We start from the raw sequence: 19,389 nt of genomic DNA on the forward strand, positions 1-19,389 counted from the left end.
GAAACCTCAGCAGCAGCTTATCTACTGGGCTTTGTCAAGTCCCAAGAAGCTGTTGGCACTTTTATCTCTTCATTGTATTTTAGTAAGGTGCATGAACTCAAATAAGAGAGGCTAAATATGTTATGCTGCCAGAATTCCTTTACAGAACCCGAATGCCAGAGGTTTGCCAGATTTGAAAGGGTTCGTTGAGGTCACTCCTTCTTCCAACCTCAGGAGGCCTGTCTAGCTCCTTCCTTCCCTGTAACTTCAAACAACATCAGTCCATAATGTAAACTCCCATCTTCTCTTATCCCCCAACCCCAAGTGGCTACTTCTCCATGGCCTTCCTCATTCTCAAATCTCCAGCTCCTCTCATTGGCTCGCCGACCTTTTAGAAATTTTCATAATGCAGCCAAGCACATCTCCTTCCCATTGCTGAGCTCAGGTAGCCAATGCATTGAAATTCCATCTGCTTATAGATGTCACCATTATATGCACCTCTGAGGCCTTATCCAGTTCCCATGGAAGTCAACAGGAATCTTTCCCCCATGGGTAAACCCCACAAAATTATGTATTTTTGAGGAATCCTGCATGGAGCTAAAAAGGTTAAAATCCACAGCATGGGAATCCAGAACAGTTTGTTTGCCAGGTGTTTTATAAAAGAATAAATTAATCCTACCATTTCCCTTCATTTTTGCTGGATTATCCTTATACCTCATTCATGATTTTTTTTTATTAGCATAATTGTGCTGCACCAAATGTTCTGCAGGTCCACAAAAATGTGAGATGTGATGTGCAGTAGTCAGACCGTAGCAGTGGGAGCCAGAAATTCCTGAGTTTTAATCCCCACTGTGGTGATAATGATTCATTCTGTGACTTTGGGCACCTGATCACTTTACCTCAGGTTACTCCTTAAACGGGGGATAACAACACAGAGCTCACAGGTATGTTGTCAGTGTTAGTCCCTGGTAGAAAGTGCTTTGAAGATGAAAAGCACTACATAGATCTTGTGATTACATGAACTATTGTTTAAGGCATTTCTTACTGAGAGTCCTCAAATGTTTCTATGAGGCTCAAAAATGTTGTGACATGAAAACTTCCCTTCTGAAAACCATTCAGAGTGTTATAGGTACAGTATATTCCATCACCAGCAGGAAAGGGGTAAGTCTAATGCAGACTCATCTTCTTGTCTTTACTGGCAACCTTTGTGCCCGATTACCTAAGTAGATATTGTGGTCTTCTTTTTAATGCCATGGAAACTTATGTCTGTGCCTCTCGTTCTTGTGTTTTAGATCCTGGCGGTCCTATGAAACTGCCTTGTATGCCAGTTAAACTGTCGCCTCCGCTACCTCCAAAGAAAGTCATGATTTGCATGCCTTTAGGGGGGCCAGACCTCTCTCTTGCATCCTATTCCATGCAGAAGAGTTCCCAGCAGCCTTTGGCTCCACACCACCACTCTGTACTGCCATCCCAATTAGCAGCACACCAGCACCAGCTTCCATATGGCAGCCACAGCCAGCATCTGCCTTCTGGATCCAGCTCATTACCTATTCACCCTTCAGGGTGCCGGATGATAGATGAATTGAACAAGACACTGGCCATGACCATGCAGAGGCTAGAAAGGTAATGGTTGATTTTTAAAAATATTAATTTATGTTGTGTCATTACAGCATCCGAACATAACATTGTACAATAATACATTGCACTTACAGAGGGCCTTTCATCTGAAGATCCAAAATCTTTTACAAAGCTAAGTCAGTATTGGGGAAACTGAAGCTCAGAGAGATTAAGTGACTTGCCCAAGTTGATGCAGTGAGTTAGTAGCAGAATCAGGAATAAACCTCAAGTGTCCTGAATCACAGTCTCCTGCTCTAGCCATTAGATTTTGATAGAAGGAATGAGGAGTACTCATGGCACCTTAGAGACAAACAAATTTATTTGGGCATAAGCTTTCATGGGCTACAGCCCACTTCATCAGATATATGCAGTGGAAAATACAGTAGGAAGATATATATACACAGAGAACATGAAAAAATGGGTGTTGCCATACCAACTCTAATGAGACTAATCAATTAAGGTGGGCTGTTAGCAGCAGGAGGAAAAAAAAACTTTTGTAATGATAATCAGGATGGCCCATTCAAACAGTTGACAAGAAGGTGTGAGTAACAGTAGGGGTTCTTAATCTTTCCCTGTTTGCTGTATAGAATGTTGATTAGGTGGTTCCGCAGTTTCTTTGAGTGTGTGTGGCACAATCTCTCAGCATAGTCTGTGTGGTATGTAGATTGTAATGGATTTTTTTTACCTTCAGTCCTTTTGGTATGATGTCTATCTGTTTGCATTTGGAAAGGAAGATGATGTCTGTCTGTATCTGTATGAATTTTTTTCATGAAGTTGATGGATTTCCACTTCATACGGCTAAATTCAGTGCCCTTGCATGGCTACTCTCAGGAGCCTCCTGTTTTGCAACAACATAACACCAGGTTTTCAAGTAAAGCTTTGGTTACATGGAAGACCAAAGAAAAAAAATTTAAAAAAAAATGGAGGATTTAGAAAAGAACAATAAAGACCAAATGTGTTGCCCCCACCAAAGCAATCTACATGCCACTTATGAGCTGGAGGGAGCACATGGTGATTTGCATAAGCTATTTAGGTTTTTAATGTAATCTAAAATGCATCTGAGAATAAAATAAAATAAATGTGTGCCGGGGGTGGAATGTGTGTGTACACAAACGCAACCTAATTGTCACAGCTGTTTTGTAGCAATCCCCAGTTGTAGACTGCAAAGGGGATAGGGAAAATTAATGTCATTCCACACAAGATTCCACACATATTTTGTAAAGTGAGTCAATTGAATGCGGGATGTATCCCAATATATTGACTTCCTTGCAGAGATTCCACCAACTTGTCTCTGGTCAAAAGCACAGGCTTCTGAACAGCAGTCCTTAGGCTTTCACCAGGACACCTGGATTAACTGTAGCCTTGCGGGGGCTCTCAGGGAGGGTAGATCCAATACCAAAGTATACGACCGAGAAACAGCCTCTACACCCTGTAGTGCAGAACATAGTCCCCTGCAGGAATTTTTACACTGAATGCCTATAGTCCGAAGGAATCAATAAATACAGGTGCCCAGTTCTCAGTGCTCAAAGTAGCTCAAGAGGAGCAGTGGAAATATGGCCTAAGGCCTGGCCCTGCGGTTTTTGTTGGTGCCAGACCCGTCCCCAGTATGAATTAGAGCAATCTGAATGTTGCTGTAATTTATATACAGGAGAATCAGCTAAATGGACAGTGAAAACTCAAGGAGATAGCTGGGCAGTTCACCACCGACAGTTTTATTGAAACTGACATGGTGATAGGAAAATAGAAAATTGTAGAGAAAGCCAAACATGTGCCATTTAAATAGACAAGAGACCAGATTCTGCCCCGTGCTACTAGCCCTTTGCACTGCCAGAGTAATAAAAAGAGACCTTTATAGCTGCTCTGAAAGGGCCACTGTAGATTTTCCCAGTGTAAGGGAATCCTCAGCTGGTGAGAAGTTGGCTAGCTTGTAGTGGGAGGTTCCTGTTGCCACAGATAAGGGGCTCCAGTGGTGAGACAGGAGGTAGCATACTATGGGCATAACAAAGGTAGAGAATTGATGGGACCACAGTCCTGCCACCTTTCACGTAGGCCAGCACAGCCTGGCACGTGCACTTTGCAGAACTAGCTGCATCATCCTGAGATACAATGTACTGTGCACACCCCTGAGTGCTGGGGAGTGTCTAGAGCAGCGCAGCTCCACACCATTCCTAGCACAAGTCTGGGTGTTAATTGCACAATCTGGCCCATGGTACATGCAAGCTGCACTTCATCATTCTAAATCCAATGATATTTCTCTTCATATGACTTCATAGTGGCATCTGTTCTCCCCTTCCCCCAGCAATGGATGTTCCAGTTTCTAAGCTTCCATCAAGTCTGTGTTTACAAGTATGTTTAATTGGTTTAAAGAAGGTGATGTAAAGATTGGGGGGGGGGTATTTTTGTTAATTTTTAACATTTACCAGAAGCTGAAACTGAACAAGCAAGAATCCAGTTCTCAGAATGAAGCAATTGTCTCCCAGCACAGAAGAGCATAATTTTTAAAAATGGGATTAATATTGATTTCACTTTTAAGGGACTCCTAGCTCTCATTAATATACAGAACAGATTTTTTTATTGTTTCTTTTCAGTCGATTAACTGTTTTTTTTTGTGCCTCAGTGGATATTTCAGTCATGGAATAATGTATCAAGTATTTCAGTTATGCTCATTGTCCAGTAAGTTAGTAATGTTTGTGGTACTTGAGGAAAAAAAAATTGATGGTGGTTTCTTCTGGAAAGGCAGTCACTAGTTTCATAATGTATGTGGACTGTAAAGTCGACATGTGCTGTTAAATTTTTAAGTTACACTTCCAAGGGACTCTGTTTTTAGCAAATGTGCTAATGTCTCCAAGGAGACTAGTGTAGGTTTTCAGAATAGATTTGATTTGGGAGGGGATTAGGTACACCAAGTGGTATCTTTTCCTGATATTAGTTTGACAGTAGTGCTTTCTTTTCTCCCTAATTGTACAAAAAAACAGGTTTAAACCTTAATTACATCACTCTGCAGTGTTTGTTATAGGAAGCTTCAGCTCAGAAGCCTTGAAAGCCTTGTAAGTTGCTTATATTTGAGATCTATTTTTTCTTCTATATAAAATTTAGCTGTGTGATCATGTCTGTCAAATATGTAGGATCTGAGATTGGTTCCTAAGCTTTTCTGCTGCTTCCAAAATAGCATGCTGCTGGGCCCCTGCTCCCAGGCCAGCAACTGTGGAGAAGAATGTAGAACATAGAGGCCTGGAAAAGTAGGATGGCTAATGGGAATGAGTGTATGAAAATGGAAATGATCACATCCAAAATAGAAACAAAGCTCAAAGAGTTTAATGCTCCCAAACTGGGGGGGACCAGATAATCTCCAACCCAGAATACTGAAAGAACTGGCACATGAAATTGCAAGTCAGGTAGCAAGATACCATATGACCGGAAAATAGCAAACATAGTTATCTGTATTTAAGAAAGGGGAGGAAAGTAGTCCAGGCAACTACAGATCTGTTTGTCTGATCTCAATAGTATACAAGATTTTAGAACAAGTTTTGTAGGAAAGAATAATTAAAGACTGGAGGTAAATGAAAATGGGATAAAATCCAACCCGGGATTATCAAAGATAGATCTTCCTTTGATAAAATAACTGATTTCTTAGACAAAGGACATGCAGTGAATGAAATCTATCTAAAATTCAATAAAGCATTTGGCATGGTACTAGATGGGGATTTATTAGTGAAATGAGGTTTAATACAGGAACTGTAAGGAGGGTAAGGAAACCATGTAAAGGGGAGAGGTCAGTGGGTTGTGCTGAAAGGAGAACTGTTCGACTGGAGGGAGGTTACTAATGGCATTCTTCAAGGATCACTCTTGGGACCGATCGTATTTAATATTTTAATTAATGACCTTGGCACAAAAAGTAGGACTGCACTAATTAAATTTGCTGATGACAAAAAGTGGGAGTCATCATCCATGCAGAGGAGGATCAGAATATTATACAGGAAGAACTGGATGAGCTAGAGGCCTGAAATACAGAAATGGGGTAAAATTAAATGGTACGAAGTATAAGGTCATGCACTCAGGGACTAAAACCAAGAATTTCTGCTATCACTATGAGAAAAGGGGGTATCTAACATCACAAAGGAATAATAACATCACTAGGTAGCACCCATTTCAGCTGATCCCAAACCTTATCTATAAAAATGTAATACTAAAGTATTCTAGAATAATCACCCCAAATACTGCTAGTTCTATTGTCAAGTGATGTGAAGCATTACTAAAGAACACTGTAGTATTTTTTTATAAGGGATACTGACAAGCCCCAGTAATAACCAGCCCTCTTCAGCCAAAAGGGTACCTTTTTTTTCCCCCCAATTATTTAAAGAAAAGGCCTATTTCTTGTTGCTTTCTTCCTGAGTCAGTGGGATTTCCTCGTTCTGGTAAATTCACCTGGTGTGGGTTGATCCCTGTGCCCGTCTGTAATCTTCTCCCTAAACTCTCCAGCATTCTTTTCTTATACCTCACACCCCCAAACTATTCCCTCCCACCCACCTCTGCTCCTGTGGCCAAGAATAGGGAAAGAAAGAACATGCAATCCCCTTCTTTTAACAACGTAGATTTTTTGTTTTAAAAGACCTGGTTTCCAGAGTCCTGACTGTCTAACAACATGTAAAGGCAGGGAAAAGGTATGAGCTATGTTAAAGGAAGTTAGAAATGATTTGCCAATGAGTTAGAAGCATGCCAAAGAAAAATGAGGAATTCCTGATCACCGGAGTAGGAGCCAGGAACCACGTTATTTTGTGTGACCTTGATCAAGTTACTTAACTTCCATGCCTCTGTTTTCCTCTCTGTAAAATGGGTGATAACACTTACCTGCTTCATGAGAGTATTGTGAGCATTAACAGAGCAATATTTTAAAAGCATTTTAAAAATAGAAATTGCTATGTAAGAGCCAAGTGTTGTTATGATTTTAAGTGACACATTCCTAACTCTCAGAAAGGATCTGCACTCACTAGGCAGCAATTTTCCTACATGAGGATAACAGTGTGTCACAATTTAAACAAAGGGATAATTTATGCGGCCAACTTCTTTAAAATTCAAGAAAATTGTGGATTCCAGAATGTAGATTTGCTATCAGGGTACCTCTCACGGGAGCTCTTTTCCCTGACCGCAGTATGGCTTTTCTGACATATAGTTTGTCCCCTTCCTTAACATTGACTTGGAGGGGCAGCTTCTTGGCATGACATGCTAGTCTAATCTCCAGCCATGCGCCCAATCAGTCTCTCTGATGAGGCTGCCAATTAGTGTCAATCGTGATGCATACTCTTGTAAGCTCGCAACTGGGATCAGACCACAACTTATTTCTTATAGGATACTAAACAGCTATCAGACGGTAATGACTTCCAGTTACCAATGCCCTGCCCTGGGATAGATTTGAACAAATGACATCAAAAGTGAAAACCACTGTATCAGAAAGTTTCTGTAACCAATTGCCCTTAGACATCCAGTTCCCTCAGACTTAAAATTTATAAATTAAATCATATCAGACCTACCTAGCAGATGTCTTGTAATTCTTATTAAATGCATTTCAGGGCTTGGCTACACTTACAAGTTGCAGCGCTGGTGGAGGCTTTCCAGCGCTGCACCAGCGCTGCAACTCCTGGTGCAGCGCTGGCTGAAAACCCCATCGGGTGGGGGTATAGGAGTGCAGCGCTGGTGATCCAGCGCTGCTCAGCAGGTGTGGACACTCACCAGCACTTTAATTGTCCTCCAGGGAATAAGGAGTTATCCCAGAATTCCTGTTCAGCCACTCTGCTCATCAGTTTGCACTCTACTGCTCTTGCCTCAGGTGACCTTTAAATGCCCGGGAATTTTAAAAATCTCCTTCCTGTTTGCTGCAGCCAGGTGTGTGTGGAGTGCAATCAGTTAATCTTTACAGGTGACCATGCCTCTGCAGGATCTCATTAGTGTTTGGGAGGAAGCTGTGCAGTCCCAGCTGCGCATATCTTTGAGCAGGTATCAAGGTCCATGCTGGATAGACAATGCAGGGTGAAAGTTAAAGAGAATCCCAGGACAACGATGGACACTTCTGAGCAGGCTGGGGACAGGAGGAGGCGGAGGCGGAGGCAGAGGCGGTGGGGAGTGAAGCTACTGGGATGGGGAAGACACCCCAGATTTCCAGGAGGCATGCAGCCAGGAGCTCTTCTCAAGTCAGGAGAAAGTGCAGCCAGCAGTTGCAGAAGGACAAGCAGAGGAGCGGCTTTTATTTTCTGGGTGGAAATGTTTCTGGAGAGGAAGGGGGTTATGGCTGCATGCATGCCAGCCTAGATGTGGAATAGCCCATTGATGTGGTCTATCTAATCTCCTCAAAAGTTTCAGCCAGAGCATGGGCAATGTGAGGTTTATAGGAGAGCCACTGTGTTCCTTGTCCCAGTCACGCTGTGGGGACCATTTCTGAACACAGGCAAGCCGATAGGGGCCAGGCGGAATCCACATTGCTGTAAAGAGCCTCCCGCTGTTCCCTAGTGACTGCAGCAGGAGACATCTTGCAGGATTAACTCCTGTGAAAAATGTTGGGAGACTCTTTAGTGAAGAGATAGGGAGATAGTGAAGATCACCCCTGCAGCTGCATCTTCACTCAACCCCTCTATCACTCCAGATTACCCGAAGCAACCAGCTCCCCTCTATCAATCAAGCCCCACTTCTCCCTCTATAAGCACCCCTCACTCACCATTTTGTGGCTTCTGTTGTGTTATGTGTGTGGTAAAAGAATGCTAAACTGAGGACTAAGAATGTCTGGAGATAGTGAATACAATGATGCCCTGTTAAATGTTGTCATTTCTGGCTTTCTACAGTGACCTTGACTGCTGGGCTGAGCAGATGCACCACGGCACAGAGGCTGCACAATTTGAGGAAAAATCCCCGAAAGAGCAAGGAGGACATGTTGAAAACTGTTCTTCATCAGTCTGCTAGAGAGAGTAAAGAATTGAAGGAGTGGAGAGAGAAGGAAAGCATGATCCGCCAGAGACATGAGGAAAAGCACAAACCAGCTGCTAGAGATCCTGTCGGGACTCTCTCCAGGCTATCGTAGCCATGCAGGCAGAGCAGTCGGTCCCAAAGCTTTTTGCCTTGTGCCCCAATGTCAGCTCAAACCACCTTTTCCCAGCATCCAGGTTCTTACCACCACCAGCTGCCTCCAACACCTGTACGTTCACCAACCAGCCCTGATACCTACCACCACCCTTACCCTCTGCACTCAACCCCCATCACCATGCAGTATATGCACCCTGAAGTGCAGGATTCATTAAACAGCACTCCAGACAGGACATATGCAAACTTGTGACTGTACAGTTCACCAACCCACACCCCTGCCCTCTTGTGTTCATGAAATGTTGTGTGTCTGTCTGTCTGTCAAGGAAGTTTTTTTCTTTTCAATAAAACAATTCTTGGCTTTGAAAACAGTCTTTATTATAGCAGATAGTGAAAGATACCTTAGCCCAGTAAAGAAAGAGGCACTGCAAATCATTTTAGGGATAATAGAATAACAGTGTAAACAGTGCAATTCACTCCCATGCAAGGCAGCAAACATTACTGTTGGCTTTCAGCCTCAAATTCTTCCCTCAAGGCATCCCTAATCCTTGAAGCCCTGTGCTGGGCCTCTATTAGCCCTGCTCTCTGGCTGTGCAAATTCAGCCTCCAGGACTTGAACCTTGGTGGTCCATGCCTGACTGAATGTTTCACCCTTCCCTTCACAAATATTATGGAGGGGGATGCTGCTTTCCCCAAGTCTAGCTTCCCATACAGACATCTCCAGCGAGCTTGCACACTCCACAGTCATCCGGCACGGCTCACCCTGTAGTTGAACCGGTCCTTGCTCCTGTCAAGCTTCCCTGTATAGGGTTTCATGAGCCAAGGCAGAAGGATCACAATGGGCATTTACTGTGATCTTCCTGTCTGGGAAATGCCTGCATCTTCCTGAACAGGCCACTGTTCCGAAGATGCGTGCATCATGCACCTTTCCAGGCCAGCCTGTGTAAATGTCAATGAAACACCCGCGGTGATCCACAAGCGCCTGGAGAACCATTGATGCCAGGTGGGGGCCAGAATAGGAATATCGTCCCCATCTCGCCCTCCACAGTTAGGGAAACCCATTTGTGCAAAGCCATCCACAATGTCCTGCACGCTCCCAGAGTCACGGTCTTTCTTAGCAGGATGCGATTAATTGCCTTGCAAACTTGCATCAAAACGATTCGACTTTCCCACTCCAAACTGGTTCCTAGCTGTCTGGAGTTGCCAGCTTCCAGATTGCAATAGCCACCCGCTTCACACCGTCAGCAGCTCTCAATCTTGTGTCCTAGCTCAGCACACAGTCCCATGAAAGTGGCTTTGTTCTGCAGCCACTGCTCGTCATCCCAGACTTCCATGACGATGTGATCCCACCACTCAGTGCTTGTTCGGTGCTGAGCATTTCCGTGAATGCCACAAGCACTTTGGTGTCACAGGAGAATCGATATCGATATCATCGTCAGACTCCTCACTGTCACTTTGGAGCTGAAGGAATAGCGTTGTGCTGGCGACACTCATCAGCACAGTCCTCAACAGCTCGGGCTCCATTTGCCACAGAAATCGCGATTCACACAGAGAGTAAAACAGAAAGACACTCACAATGGCGGAAAGAGTGAATGCTGGGATGTGAGCGATGCACACGGGGCGTTGGCACAGGAAGTGGAATGACCCGCACACTTCCTTCCCCTTCCCACAATACTCAGCGCCAAAATGGGACGAGGTGCTCTGTGGGATAGCTGCCCACAATGCACCTCTCAATACAGCGCTGCAAGTGTGGCCACACTGCAGCGCTGGTGCTGTCAGTGTGGCCACACTGCAGCGCTGGCCCTACACAGCTGCATGACCAGCGCTGTAACTCCCAGCGCTGCAACTTGTAAGTGTAGCCAAGCCCTCAGTCTATAAGACTTTTCAAGATAACTACTTTTGTCTAATACCTTCCCCACGCTCATCCCAGCGTAGTATTATATTAATGAATGTACAGTGATCTGAAGTGTTTCTATTTTTAGTTTAATTGATAAGCAACAACACAAGATACTATTGATCTGACAATATTTCGATAGAATCTTTTTTGGTAACTCTTCATTCTGTTATCAAAGAAGAAGAGGTGATAGTTTGTGAGGATATGTTTTATCCCACTAGATTTTTACAGGAGTGATTTCCCCTGTTCTATTTAGAGTACACCCTTGAGTAACAAGAATATCAGAAGTTGTCTATATAATCTTTAAATTCTGACTTCTTATGAAAATCTTTTCTTAATAGCAGCACTGTAATTTACATGTTAAGATAAATTCTTTTTGAAAACAAGTGCCCGCATAGCCATTGTCTTGATCTCTAAACAACCAAAGCAACGAAATCTGAAACAGCTTTTAAAACTGATATGAAACATTTAGTAGTGTAATTGTTCAGTACATAATACTACTACTAGCCCAACAGCCTTTACAAATAATTTTGTAGTAGACCACATGACAGTGAGTATTTCCTACCAACAAAGAGGAAATCTATGCACAGTAGAATTACTCGTGTCCTTGATTGTTTTTCATAAGTACACTGCAGTACTGCAGGTAGGGCAAAAGTGCACACCACCTTGTCAGCTGACTTAGGGAATGAAATTAATAGTGTGGAACAGAAATCAAGAAATACATAAAATAGCAGGGAAAAAATAGAGCTTAAAATAGAAAGTGGTATTATTGGTGGACTGATTAACTGAGAGAAGTTGTAAAGAGATAGAGATTCTTCCACTGCTAAGACACCAGTTCAAATCAAGCCTGTGTGATAGGGATTGAAACTTGTGATTACCATCTAACTGCTGTATAGTAACTTAAATTGTTGAAATGGACAGAGGGCCTCAGGAATGAATAGCCCCAGCCTCCCTTTTTCCCCCCTCTCCCCCCAAAAATACTCTGTCACAATTAGCACCTGGTTGGTAACTCCAGCAGAGAGGTAAAGGCAGACTGAATGGGCATAAAGACTGAGTTACCCTCCCACCTCTTCTCTTACTTGGTGGACTTGTACTGTGCCTGATTGTGCTGTTTTTAAACTGAGCTGAATGATTTTACTGCATAGCGTTCACTGTTTTATACAGAACAGCTTTGTGCTGAGTTTTATCATCTCTAAGATATTAGATCTGAGTCTTCGGGGTTTCCTATATCTGCCACTGAAGAGTTACACAGAATAATAGATAATCGGGAAAAAGAGAGATTTAAAAAAAGTTAATTGAATTTAAATTATTAAAGTATATCAATAAAATAAAAGTTAATTGAAAGTTTTTAAAGAATGTAATGCATTTATATATCCTTAGAAGAATTCAGCTGATGCATCCGAAAATTACTTCTTGGATAAAAATAGTATAATGTAAAATTCATTGAAATCTAATAGAGAAATTCACAACCTAATTCTTCATGAATCTTTAATACTTTGTACTACAAAATGTAGAATATCTCTAGGCAAATAAATTCCTTTCTTTTATATGTCCAGTCAGTAAATATATGCAATATAAGCTGCAATTACCAAATGATCTTTTTGTGGCCTAACATAATTATAACAAGTGGTATCACTCACTTATAGTATGTAGGGCCTTTTATCCCTATAAATCCCAAAGCACTTTATGGGATAACAGTTCACGCCCCCCTTGAAAATGCAGTCATTTCTGGGGTGGAACTTGGCAACTGTTTAATGGTCCTCATCAACACCACACAACAAGTGTGGGCAGAACGTTAAGATAACTTCTCCAACTGACATAGTGGAAGGTGATTTAAATAGTTAAAGGGCCCAGTCCTCCCAGGGTGCTGTGGAGTGTCTCCTGCGGTTCTGCACATCCTAGACTCCCTAAAGGAGTTGCAGTTGCTTTGCAGGATCATATCCAAATTTGATAGTTGCCTCAAATGGAATGTGGCCAGGACAGCTGGATTAACGTCCATATTCATGTGGAAAGGAGCATGAGAACTTTAACAATTGCACAGTCAGGAACTCCAATTTACTTCTCATCCAAAGAGCAGCATCTCCAACAGCACAGAGCCTCCTAATTTCACACAATTACTGTTTCGGAAAGAAGAGCACCTACTACTGAATCACTGACACCACTGTAACACCCAGGATTTTTTCTGGCAGTCTCTGATCTTAGTAGAGGGAGGCAAGATGGTCTGGTGAATAGGGCACATGGATGGGAGTTAGGAAATCTCAGTTCTTTTCCTGGCTCTGCTCTTCACCTGCTGTGTGACATTGGACTTCAACTCTCCCATTCTCAGTTTCCCTGTCTGTAAAACTGTACCTGCCTTGATACTTACATTCCCTTATAACGTGCTTTGAGATCTACATGTGAAGAGAGCTAAACAGTAGTAATAAAGACCAGGTTTGAACCTATTAGGTTGTGGGAAGTGATGAGCTCAGAACCTAAGATACTATATGGCAGCAGAAATAGGACTGAATATTTAGAGAGTAAAAGCAAATTGCTCCTCGGTGTCTGGCTTTTTGGGCTATTGCACAGACAATTCATGTGTCTTGGTGTATCCCATTTAGGAGCTCTCTCAAAATAAAAAATGACCACTGGCGCTCCCAAGTCAGTTTGTAGACAGACAGCTCTAATGCACATTTCCATTTATTTTTGATTCCTGTAGGACCCCTTGCCTGACATTCACAAATTAAGCACAACCTTGATCGTATATTTAATCTGAGACACAGCTCATCTGCAGATAATGTATCCCCATTCATCTTTTGTACCGTTCTATTGTAAATGAGGGGAAGAAAAAAATCTCAGGACTTACATTTCGCTTCAACTTACCTTCTTCCTGGAGGAGAAGATATGAAATGCCAAAATAACAAAAGAAATTATAAAACCATCTGTTAGTCCAAGTTATTTGGCAAGTTTGGAATGGTTTAGTTAATCTCTCCTGGCTCAGTAAAGATTCCTGTGCTGTATTTATATTTCCCAAGGATTTAAAGTTTCTCGGGGCAAGGGGAGATTGGGAAGCCCATGCAGTCACATAGTGTGGCAGTTTGGCCAGTTAATCCACTATCTGTGCAGTCTCCTTACAACTAATGAAAGCTTTGCATGCAAATTAGCTGTAGAGTAAGGATGGTAATTGGCTTTGATATCACAGTGCTCTAGGACTGTTAGCATGGTGTAGATATATGCCTTGCTGTAGCTGGGTGCAGCACACGTGTAATCGGTGCAGTCAAAATGGCTGAGAACTTAAAAATTGAATAATAACAGACTGAGTATTCTAGAGATGATTGAACTTTGTGATATTCTAACCAAAAAGAGGTCTCAACCATGCTTGTAGCTGTTTGCATATTTCACTTTCATCCTAGGCTTCAGAGTGACAATCCTGGAATTTGAGAGAGATGTGTGTGTATATATTACAAACACAAACCCACGTTAAAAGAATATTATTAAGGTTAAGCCAAGCACTCAGGAATAAGATTGTATACGCAACCTTCATTCTTCCCCTTTGAGCTTAGAAATGCATGATCACATACTATTTTTTTTCCACAGGAGCCCTGCCTCATTCAGTGCACAGGATGGAGGTGCTCAGAGAGCCGGCTCCAGTGTTTTTGCTGCCCCAAGTGGCGCCAAAAAAAAAAATAGCGTGATCGGCAGCACTTCGGCAGCAGCTCTGCCGCCGCTGCTTCATTTTTCGGCGGCAGGCCCTTCCCTCTGAGAGGGACTGAGGGATCCGCCGCTGAATTGCCGGACATGCTGCCCCTTTCCGTTGGCTGCCTTTAGCACCTGCTTGCTGCACTGGTGCCTGGAGCCAGCCCTGGGTGCTCACTTAATGAATAGCTGTTCAATATTTGGTTTTCTCATTGTTCAATATGTGACCCTAGCAATTGTTTACTGGACCCTGTTCAAACTCTGCTCTGAAGACAGAATTATTAATTTCCCCATGTTTTTTTCTATGGCGCTTATCACTGTAGTATCGAGTGCTTCACAAACATTAGTCAGTTGAGAGGTAGTGTGATTCTTCTGTAAGGCTCAGCAAGAGTTGAACCAGGAAAGCCGGGCTACCAGGCAGCTGAATCCCCACATTGCTGCTTGACAGCAGCTGTGACCTGGCCACTCCCTGCAACTCTCAGTCTACAGAGGTTCAATGGCATGACAAGGTTCACCTCGAGTGATCTGACTGACAGTGGTCTTAGCGAGCCCTGATTGGCTTCTTGTCCCTATAGAAGCCTAGGGGGCATACCAGGAAGTGTCCAGGCAACAATGCAGATCCCTAGCTACCTGCCATGACCACTCTGCTTCTCTGTTCCTGAATGCCTGGTACTGACCATGGCTCTGATTTGGATTCTGACTCCCAGTTGACCCCCTGGAACTTCAGAATGAACCTTGATACATGGTATTGACTGTCAGCCTGATTTCTGACTGTCGCTCTGATCCTCAGCTTGACCCTGATACTGGCTCTGACCCTAGCTTCAGTTCTGGGATCTCAGGCTCCTGCCACTAGTCCTGCCTCCCTGCACCCAGAATCTGACACCTTGGAATATTGAGTAGAGGCTGATACAGACTAACACAGCTACCCCTCTGAAACCTAATTTCTCCTGTTTACCATGTTTTAACCCATTCTTGTTGGTAACTATAATCCTTCCATCTTCCCCTCTTAAAAAAAAATGTCTGCAGTATAAAAAAAGCACTCGTGCTCTGACTGCTGCTGAGCAATTTTCTCTAATTTTCTTAATTTCTCTTTTTAATTCTTCTTTTCCAATAGCTCTGGTTTACACCCGGGTGACAGTGTCACGAAAACAGGACCTGGAGGCCTTTCAGACATGAGACAAGTGCCAACCGTTGTGATCGAATGTGATGACGATAAAGAAAATGTGCCTCATGAATCTGATTATGAAGATTCTTCCTGCCTTTACTCAAGAGAGGAAGAGGATGATGAGGAAGATGAGGAGGATGATAGCTCATTATTCACAAGTAAGACTCATCCTTCCCTCCCCCCTTTTTATTTTATTTATTTATATTTTAATTTATCCTCAAAGCACAAGGGAAACTCAAGCGAACTGGATATCTTGGGCCTGATTTTCATGTCACTTACACTGGCATAAATTAGAATAAACTCCATTGAATACAACAGAGTAACAGCAGCTTAAAATTGATGATTATGAGAGGACAATCGGGTGCTTTATACTTAATAAGTACAAAGTCATGTCAGAATATTTACATAGAGGTTTTTTTTTTTAAACGTGTCGTCAAGTCAAGAAGGCAATGGGAATTTTACCAACGACTGCAATAGGATCAGAATGAGCCCAGTACTGAGCAGTTTTGAAACAATACTAAAGTATGGCCAGATCCGGAGATCTTGACTCAGTTTTTATTCAATACTTTTTTAAGAAAAACTCCCATTTAAGTCAGTGTGAATATTTGGCCCCTGAACTTTTGTCCAAGTCAGAATTGGATACAAAACGAGGAAGGACTTCAAGATTGGCCGCTAAATTATTGCTGGGCATGTGCTCTTTATTTTAAATACCACCCTTAATAGACAAGTGGTAGTTTTTTAAATGGATCCTTCCAGCACTGACTGGCATGTCTGGTTTGTACGGTGTGGACTAAACACATAGAGAAAGCTCAGCATGTTCACTAAGAACAGAATAACACAGGCACACCATTTTTTGTTAGGATCAGTGTCCACGGGGGAGGAGCAGGGGGGGCAATTCTGCTCGCATACTTACTGAGCCCATTGAGTACTTATATGAGTAAGGTGGGCAGTATTTAGCTCTCTGTGTGCTGTGCTCGCATTTTTCTTAGCTATTTAGTCCTTACTGATTTAAAAATCAAGGGCCTGAATATGACCTTGCTTACAGCGCTCTTACTCCAGTGTAACCCTGCTGACTTCTGTGGAGTTACTCCTGGTTTACACCAGTATAAATGAGTTCAGAATCAGACTCCAGAACCCTAAGTTACCATAAGAAGTGTAATTACCAGGGCCGGCACAACCCATTAGGCAACCTAGGTGGTCGCCTAGGGCACTAACATTTGGGGGGCGGCTACCGCAGTGGCCAGATCTTCGGCCGCCCTGGTTGTCGGCGGTATTTCGGGGGTGGGACCTTCCACCGCCTCCGCTGGGGGCGGCATTTCGGGGACAGGACCTTCCGCCGTCTAAGGCAGCAAAAAAGCTGGTGGCGCTCCTGGTAATTACTACTAAAAACATGGACCTCATTCTCCACTACCCTGCACAGTGTAGAGTAATTTACATCTGTACAAATGCTATCATCTCATTTGGTATCATTTTACTCCCACTCCACATGGTGCAAAGCAGCAAAGAATCAGGCCCACAAATGACAACTCTAAGCTAAATTTGAGACCTACGGTTACAGGGTTAGCTGCACCTCTTCCCCCTTTCTGGTTGCTCTCTGAGTGCACCCCCTTCCAGTATTTGGCCTCTTGTCCATAGCTGTCTCTAGGTGAAATCTCGCAATTCTTCTACTTTTTGACCAGAAGGAGAGTCCGCTACCCTGTGTACAGCACCTGTATATCACCCTGAAGGTCTGAATGAGTTTGTCACCTACATTTCCTCCCTTCGGGATCCTGTGACCAGCAATATTGACCAACAACCTTCTTAAAACAAAGCATTTTTATTTAGCACTTAGAACAAAGAATTAAAGGCACAAGATTTTAAAATAACAAACATCCTACATGCATATTTAGTGTAATCTAATCTTATGCTTCACTACAAGCTAAGTTAGATAGGCTTTCCTCTTAAATTACAAGAACAGAACAGAGCCACCTCTCAAAGCCCTGATCCTCCTGTGTCTGTGGGACCCTCAATCTGGTTCTCTCAGTCAGTTGGGAGCATGCCTCCCAGCCTGTCAGTGGCACCAATTCAAATATTTCTTGGAAGGTGAAAATTCCGGTCCCTCTATCCAACCCCTTGGCAAGGGACCCCATTCCAGTCTATCTTCATCCCCACCCTCCTCCTGTAGGAACCCCAGGTCTCCCTCAGCTCGTGAGCCTGCCTCCCTCACACTGCATGAGCTGGTTCTGACAAGAGTCAAGTTCCTGGCAGACTCCCCTGCACTCTGCTGTATATGAACACACTTCGCATGTGCCAGTCACAGTACCAATTGGGTTGGCCACCCCTCTGCACCCGGGCCAAATTTGAGTAGTATTGCAACCACAAGCCAGAGCGATGCTCTGGGCTGCGCTAGCAGCAGCCATACTGATTTAGAATGGGATCACTGCTTAAAAGTGGTCAGGCCATGGGCCCTGCAGCTCCACAACCTATGCAACTTTGAGCAATTGAAAAATCCTTGGAGAGAGGTTCATTCCCCTCCAGCCTCCCCTCCCACCCTACAGACTGGTGCCACTGCAACCCACACAGACAGACTCGCACTGGCTCTTCTTGTAGCAGTGTGGATGTTGCAGAACGGGTGGCAGCTCAGGCTGGCCAGCCAAGCTCAGACCCAGAGGGACATGAGTAGTTAGCCTGAGCCACCACTGGTGCCACAGCACCACACTGCTATTTTTAGCATGCTAGCACAAGTCTGTCTATCTGGGCTGGGAGAGACACTCCCAGCTGCGGTGTAGACAGACCTATTCTGACACTCACTGTTCAAAGTGGTTCAGGTGTTGCCCGAGGACAGCAGGCTTGACTCATTAAGGCTACATACTCTGGCATTGTCTCTTCTTGAACCTTAAGTGTAAGCTGTCGGGTGACTAGGAGAAAAGACCTTCTCCCTCTTTCTCTAGGTGGACAGGCCCTGCTACCCAGTCAGACGCTGAGGGTGAAATATCCATTCTGTTATATGGCACAGAAACCCCATGCTAGTGGCAGATTCAGATACAATATTAATCATTCTCAAAAAACACCCCCACATTTGACACATCTGCATCTTATTCTCTTTACCAGTTGGACCAAATTCTGTCCTTCCCTGTAATGATGTAAATTGAAAGTGACTCCACTGAAGCTAATAAACTGGTGTAAATCTGGAAAAAATTCTATCTAAGGCTACCCCTAAAAGTTAGATCGACCTAGGTGCATCACTCAGGGCTTTGAAAAATGTCACTCTCTTTGCGACATATTTAGGTCGATGTAACCCCCACTGTAGATGCAGCTAGATTAGTGGAATAATTATTTTGTCAATTTAGCTACCGCCTCGTGAGGTGGCAGTTTAATTACATCGATGGAAAAACCCCTTCCATCAATGTAAGAAGTATTTACACTACAACACCGCAACAGTACAGCTGTAGCGGCATAACTGTGCCACTGTAGTGTAGACTAGAATCTTAGTTCACTCTGCTTATCCTCTCCTGACTGTTACTTCTTTGCCTGCTGTATGATATGGTATAATCCTGACATCCCCTTTGGCAAGACCTCTCCCTTCTTCCATAGGTTCTCTGGCAATGAAAATCTGCAGGCAGGATTCTTTAGCAATCAAACTTAGCAACAGGCCTTCCAAACGAGAGCTGGAGGAAAAGAACATCCTCCCAAAGCAGACTGATGAGGAGAGACTTGAACTGAGGCAGCAGATTGGAACAAAGCTAACAAGGTAAGACCCAAACACTTTCCTAAAGTTTACCATCAAGCAATGGGTTGCTGGGAGAGTGGACTGCAAGATACAACTTTTATCCTTGGGCTGTGGAGATTTAAGGTCCTCTATTCGCAATGCTCTATGTGAGAAGTCACCCAACAGGATGAAGAAAACCAACGGCTCTAGGCTTTGCCCCTGCTTCAGTATAATTTCCCATACACAACCCTATCTGACCCTCGGGGGTCCTTTGCTATAGAAGGGCCCGTGGAAATGTGCTTTCTGCGT

General features: G+C 43.5%; 1 protein-coding gene across 12 annotated transcripts in view; it reads left to right on the forward strand.

Annotated features, from left to right (window-relative positions):
• PHACTR1 (phosphatase and actin regulator 1) overlaps positions 1-19,389 on the forward strand; it is a 426,275-nt gene that overhangs the window by 356,926 nt on the left and 49,960 nt on the right. For all 12 annotated transcript variants that reach the window (XR_005594204.1, XM_039525218.1, XM_039525220.1 and 9 more), the window contains 3 exons: positions 1,272-1,602; positions 15,342-15,550; positions 18,966-19,122. Coding sequence is in view for 11 of the 12 variants with exons in the window: in XM_039525218.1 (XP_039381152.1) it covers positions 1,272-1,602; positions 15,342-15,550; positions 18,966-19,122 (697 nt within the window). In the remaining variant the exon portion in view is untranslated. The remainder of the gene's footprint in view (positions 1-1,271; positions 1,603-15,341; positions 15,551-18,965; positions 19,123-19,389) is intronic.

The sequence above is a fragment of the Mauremys reevesii genome, linkage group 2 (assembly GCF_016161935.1).
Source record: "Mauremys reevesii isolate NIE-2019 linkage group 2, ASM1616193v1, whole genome shotgun sequence".
NCBI lineage: Eukaryota > Metazoa > Chordata > Testudines > Geoemydidae > Mauremys > Mauremys reevesii.